Below are 4,707 nucleotides of genomic sequence, written 5' to 3' on the forward strand. Positions count from 1 at the left end.
AGACCAACTGCTGCTACTTGCTCTTTTGTCTGAGGCTCCAGTGGAGAGCTGAGATGCTGACTGCCCTGCAAGGGAAGTCCCCACCTCCCCTCCAAAGGTAGCCCTGGTAAAGGTTGCCCTTTGGGCACCAATGTCACACCCCATCTTCTTGAGCCCAAACAATCCAGTGCCTTCCACAAAAAACAGTAACCCTGTTCAGGGATTGGTTTAGATGGTTTTATTTTTATGTGAAATCATAAATACAAAATAAAAATAGTAAACAAGTGCTATAGATTTCTCTCTTCATTGGGATGAGGTTCAGGTCTGATCCTGAGCACTTCCAAGTTTTAAAGTTCAGGACTAGGTCTTTGCTCTTGGAAAACAAAACATAGCAAAAACCAGCTTACACTTTTACCCTGAAGCCAGTGAGATCAGTAACAGCATTCTCTTGGGTTATTTTTTAAAGCACAGCAACAAGTAAGTATACTGAAGGATGAGATTAAATATAAAAATATTTTTAAAAATGGGCCCCACTTCCTGCTAATATTGTTGGGCGCTGCCCCACTGACCTCAGCAAAACCTTGTTACATCAGCAGCAAGTTTTTGGTAGGATGACGCTGTGTTTACTAGTACATACACAGCACTGGCTTCTTCCAAGAGGTCTTGTATAATTGTTTCAGATTTTGGTTTTAAGTGGATCCAGCCCTGCTGTGACACAAAACTATCTATCAAGAAGTTTAGCTTGTTAAAAAAAATTTCCCTTCTAAGGCATGGGTTTTCCTCCCTCTCCCCAAGACACCACTTTTGATTTGATTTTAAAGGCTAGCAATGAACTGCCCAGAAAGATTTCATCTTTTGGTCAGAGCCCAAATCCTGCAGCACTTCTGAAGGCTCGATGGTAAAGATACATGCAGGTGTGTCTGTTAGTGGGGGTTGTTTTTTAGTTCTGTAATTTGAGACAAAAGACAGCGAGGTCCAGGATTTGGGCTAATATCTGTTGACTCATTTGCTAGACATAAGAGAGCTGAGTGAGGGTATAGCGTGTCTATGGGCTGGGTGACAAATACAGTTGGTCAGTATCACTTAAAATAAAAATAAAGTAACCATGAAACAAATAAAGGCACCAATCCACATAACAAGCCAACTTGGGTAGATTTCTTGCAAAATATATGCATTTAAATACATTTACAGTTTACAAGGTTACACTGTTTAAAAACAAGTTGCAATGATGAAATATGGAATATTTCATTCTTGTACCAAAACTACGTATCACATCATAACAACATTATAGCTTTTATTTAGATTGAGACGGTATAAGAGCTGCACCTCTTTATAGAACAAAACTAGTTCTAAACATACTGCTCTGCTTTTGTATTGTCTGATGGGCTCAGACCCTACAAGGTATATGTTTAAAAACTGAAAGCAGTTATCTTTAAAAGGGTAAATCATGTGCTCAATATTCAATATCAGTATTTGCAGAGGCAAGGCTTTAGTCTCTCAGTCAGGTCTGCATATGCATTGATAGCACTGGGGTTTTAAATATGCTAAGCAAAGCAAGAACACAGTCGATGTAAATCTGTCACAAACCCACAGTTATGGTTAGCCTGTAAGTCTCAGCATTATCAGAAACTTCTAAGAGTTAATGCTCAGGTTAGGTGTGCACTGTATTGCTACACGGTTGTGAGGGACCCACAAGGTCGTAGCATTGGACTCTGAGGAATACAAACACCGCATTTCCTCACTAACTCTTGGCAGAAATCTCCTTATGGCGACACAGATGCTGCCACAGTCTGTAGCAGAATTCTGTGTTGATTTAAGAGTACAAGTGATTTGCATGGAAGAGTATCGCACCACCCATTAAACCCGCCTTCAAAAAAAGTTTGTTTCTGCAGTGTAAAATGAAAAGGTGTATGCTAATATTCCAGGCTGTGGTGAAGTTCAGCAGATGTTGAGCTCAGAAAATGAGTTATGTTGCCCAGAGCATCTTCCTTCCAGTCTGCACAGTGTTAGCAAGGCAATATGGAGGAGCTGACAGCTGCAAGAGCCATGACTTCCCATCTCCTGATTAGCCTGCACAAAGTCTCAGTCAATGTATTTGGTAAAATTCTTCTAGCAATTTCTTTGCCCAATTTGGTAAATGAAGGAAAGCACATGTTAACAAAATTATGGTGGAGAGCCAACCAACTGCACATCCAACTGAACACACAATTCAAAATTTGCAGCAAGCAGGGCTCAGCAAGGCGGCCATGAAAGCTGTCCATACCCCAACCACCAATATTCAGTGCAATTTTTATGTTTCTAGTCTCCTGTGGTGCAGATGAGATGATGCAGAGGGATGCCCTGCCAGAGCCAGGACATACAAAGATCTCTTGGGTCTCTTGAATCTAATTCTCCAATAATTCTGGCAAAGCCTTCATATTCAAGTAAAAACAGAACAGAAACTGATGAAGGAAAAGGGATGAAGAACCTCAAAGGGAAACCTAGTATAATCTGGTTTGTACTCTGCTACATGACAGCAACCACCTGAAATCTCTTTCAAAGGTTTCAGACACATAGACCAATGCACTTCTGAGGGACTGAAACAACTGAAGAAAATCAAATACCCTTCTCCAAACAGTTATTGCCTACGGGATTAAGGACCAAGATTAGTGTCATGCGTTAGACAGAATCCCTCGTTTAGTTGCCCAAATAGAAGAACAAAACCCCCCTAACCAGTGAAAGTCCCAGCGGGAACAGCCAGATGCAGATTTTCAGGAGAGACAACGAAGAAGGGAAGCTTCTCCTCGGCGACAGTGCACACCCGACGGCCCGGTCCCACCAGCCACGCGGTGCCCCGAGAGGCACCAGCAGCAAGAGCGGGCGGTAAAGTACTCACAAGTCTCTCCCGGTAACGTCGGGGAGGGCCGGGAGCTGCGGCGGGAGCCGGGCGGGCGGCGGCGGAGCCCGGACGGGGCGTCCCGGCAGAGGCCGCCGCGGCTCGCCCGGGCTCCTCGGTTACCGCAGCCGCCCCGGGCCGGGGAAACGCTGGTTCGGCTGCGCTGTGCGGCCGGGGAGGGCTTTGCTCGCCCCGGCACCGCGGTCGGTCAGTCCGTCCCGGGTCCCCGGCGGCGCCGAGCTCGGCGCTGCCCGCAGCGGAGCGGCCAGACCCGCCGGGGAGCGGAGCTGGCGGGCAGCGGGACGCTGCCCTGCCTAGGGCTGCCGCTTTACGGAGGGCACCGTTAAGAAGAGACTCTAGGCAGGGGAGCGCTGGAGCTCACCGCAGACGCTCCCGGCGCGGTGTCCCGTGCCGGCCGGCGGAGCGCGGCAGCGCCGGCTCGCAGCCGTCTGTCCGTGTCCCCGCAGGGTCGAGGGAGCGGGGCAGCCCCGCTCAGACATAGTTCTTCTTGTCGTACTCGCCGTTGGACGTGGGCCGCCGCGGCGCCGAGTACTTGACGGGGAAGGAGGTCTCGTCGCGCTGGGAGCAGGAGCAGCAGCAGATGAGGCAGCCCCCGAAGAGCAGCAGGGCCGTAGCCGCCCAGCCGATGTAGAGCGCGGCCCCCATCTCCCGCTTCTTGGACGGCGGCACGGTGGGGTCGTAGAAGTCGCTGATGACGATGTTGGCGAACCAGCAGAGCGGGACGAGGACCAGGACCCCGCAGAGGATGTAGATGGCCCCGCCGGCGATCACGATGCGGGATTTCATCTTGCCGGGCCGGATGCAGTTGGTGCACTGCGCACCGACCACGGTCACCATCAGCGCCACCAGCCCCAGCAGAGCCACGATGACGGTGAGGGCCCGGCCCGCCTGCACCTCGGGCGGCAGCGCCAGGATGGAGTCGTACACTTTGCACTGCATCTGCCCCGTGCTCTGCACCACGCAGTTCATCCACAGCCCTTCCCAGATGGTCTGCGCCACCACGATGTTCACATCGATGAAGGCCGACACCTGCCACATGGGCAGCCCGCAGGCCAGGATCACCCCCACCCAGCCCAGGATGCCCAGCCCCAGCCCCAAAATTTCCAGCGCCGCCGAAGTCATGCTGCTGCTGCCGCCACTGCCCCACCAAAGTCTCTGGAGAAATGACAGCCCTATAGCACTCGCTCCCGGGCGGCCGCTGGCTGTGAAAGCTGCCGCCGGGCAGCGTTATATGAGGAGCCGCAGGGCGCCCTCCCACCGCCCTTCCTCCCTCCCTCCCGGCCCGGCCCTTTCCCGCGGAGGGGGGCTCACACGGCCACTGGTGGGCGGCAGCACCGCCCGCGGCGGGGGGAGCGGCGTGGGGCCGGAGGCGGGGGCGCGCCGCTCCCCCGCTGCTCGCGGCTGCCGGGGGGCTCCCGCTGGAGCTGGCGAAAGGTTCATCTGTTCGCCCCGGCACCCTGCTCCGGGAGGAGCTCGCAGGAACTCTGCCCGCTCCCAGGAAAGCTTGAGGCTGGAGGAATCTCCTCCCGGATTTCGGCCGCTCAGACTTCTTCCTTGGAGTCCCGTTATCTGTGTATTTCCTATTTACTGATAAAGTTACAGCCAGACCTTCGGACAGGTCTTGGCAATGCAGGCACCCAGGAGTATGGACGTCCTGATTATCAGAGTCTAACAGATCATTTCCCAAAAGACTGAGCATACTGACCAGATCATTTCTCAAAAGACTGAGCATACCAACCGACCTGCACATCTCTCTCTTGCACGTTGTGACAGGCAAAAGTGCAAGCAACCACCACTAAACACCTTAGGAACTACCCTGAAAAAGAAAGCGC

At 52.1% G+C, this 4,707-nt stretch overlaps 1 protein-coding gene across 1 annotated transcript; it reads right to left on the reverse strand.

Moving 5' to 3' along the window:
- Window positions 1–202: 202 nt before the first annotated feature.
- Window positions 203–4,076, reverse strand: CLDN5 (claudin 5). The gene has a single exon (XM_054844604.1). The coding sequence runs from the start codon at window positions 3,995–3,997 to the stop codon at window positions 3,347–3,349; it is 651 nt and encodes a 216-aa protein (XP_054700579.1). The 5' UTR covers window positions 3,998–4,076; the 3' UTR covers window positions 203–3,346.
- Window positions 4,077–4,707: the final 631 nt, after the last annotated feature.

This window comes from Grus americana, chromosome 16 (assembly GCF_028858705.1).
Source record: "Grus americana isolate bGruAme1 chromosome 16, bGruAme1.mat, whole genome shotgun sequence".
Classification (NCBI taxonomy): Eukaryota; Metazoa; Chordata; class Aves; order Gruiformes; family Gruidae; genus Grus; species Grus americana.

What these genes read in the sequence shown, in the direction of transcription:
- CLDN5 (XM_054844604.1), bottom strand. Translation starts at nt 3,997, where the DNA reads ATGACTTCGGCGGCGCTGGAAATTTTGGGGCTGGGGCTGGGCATCCTG.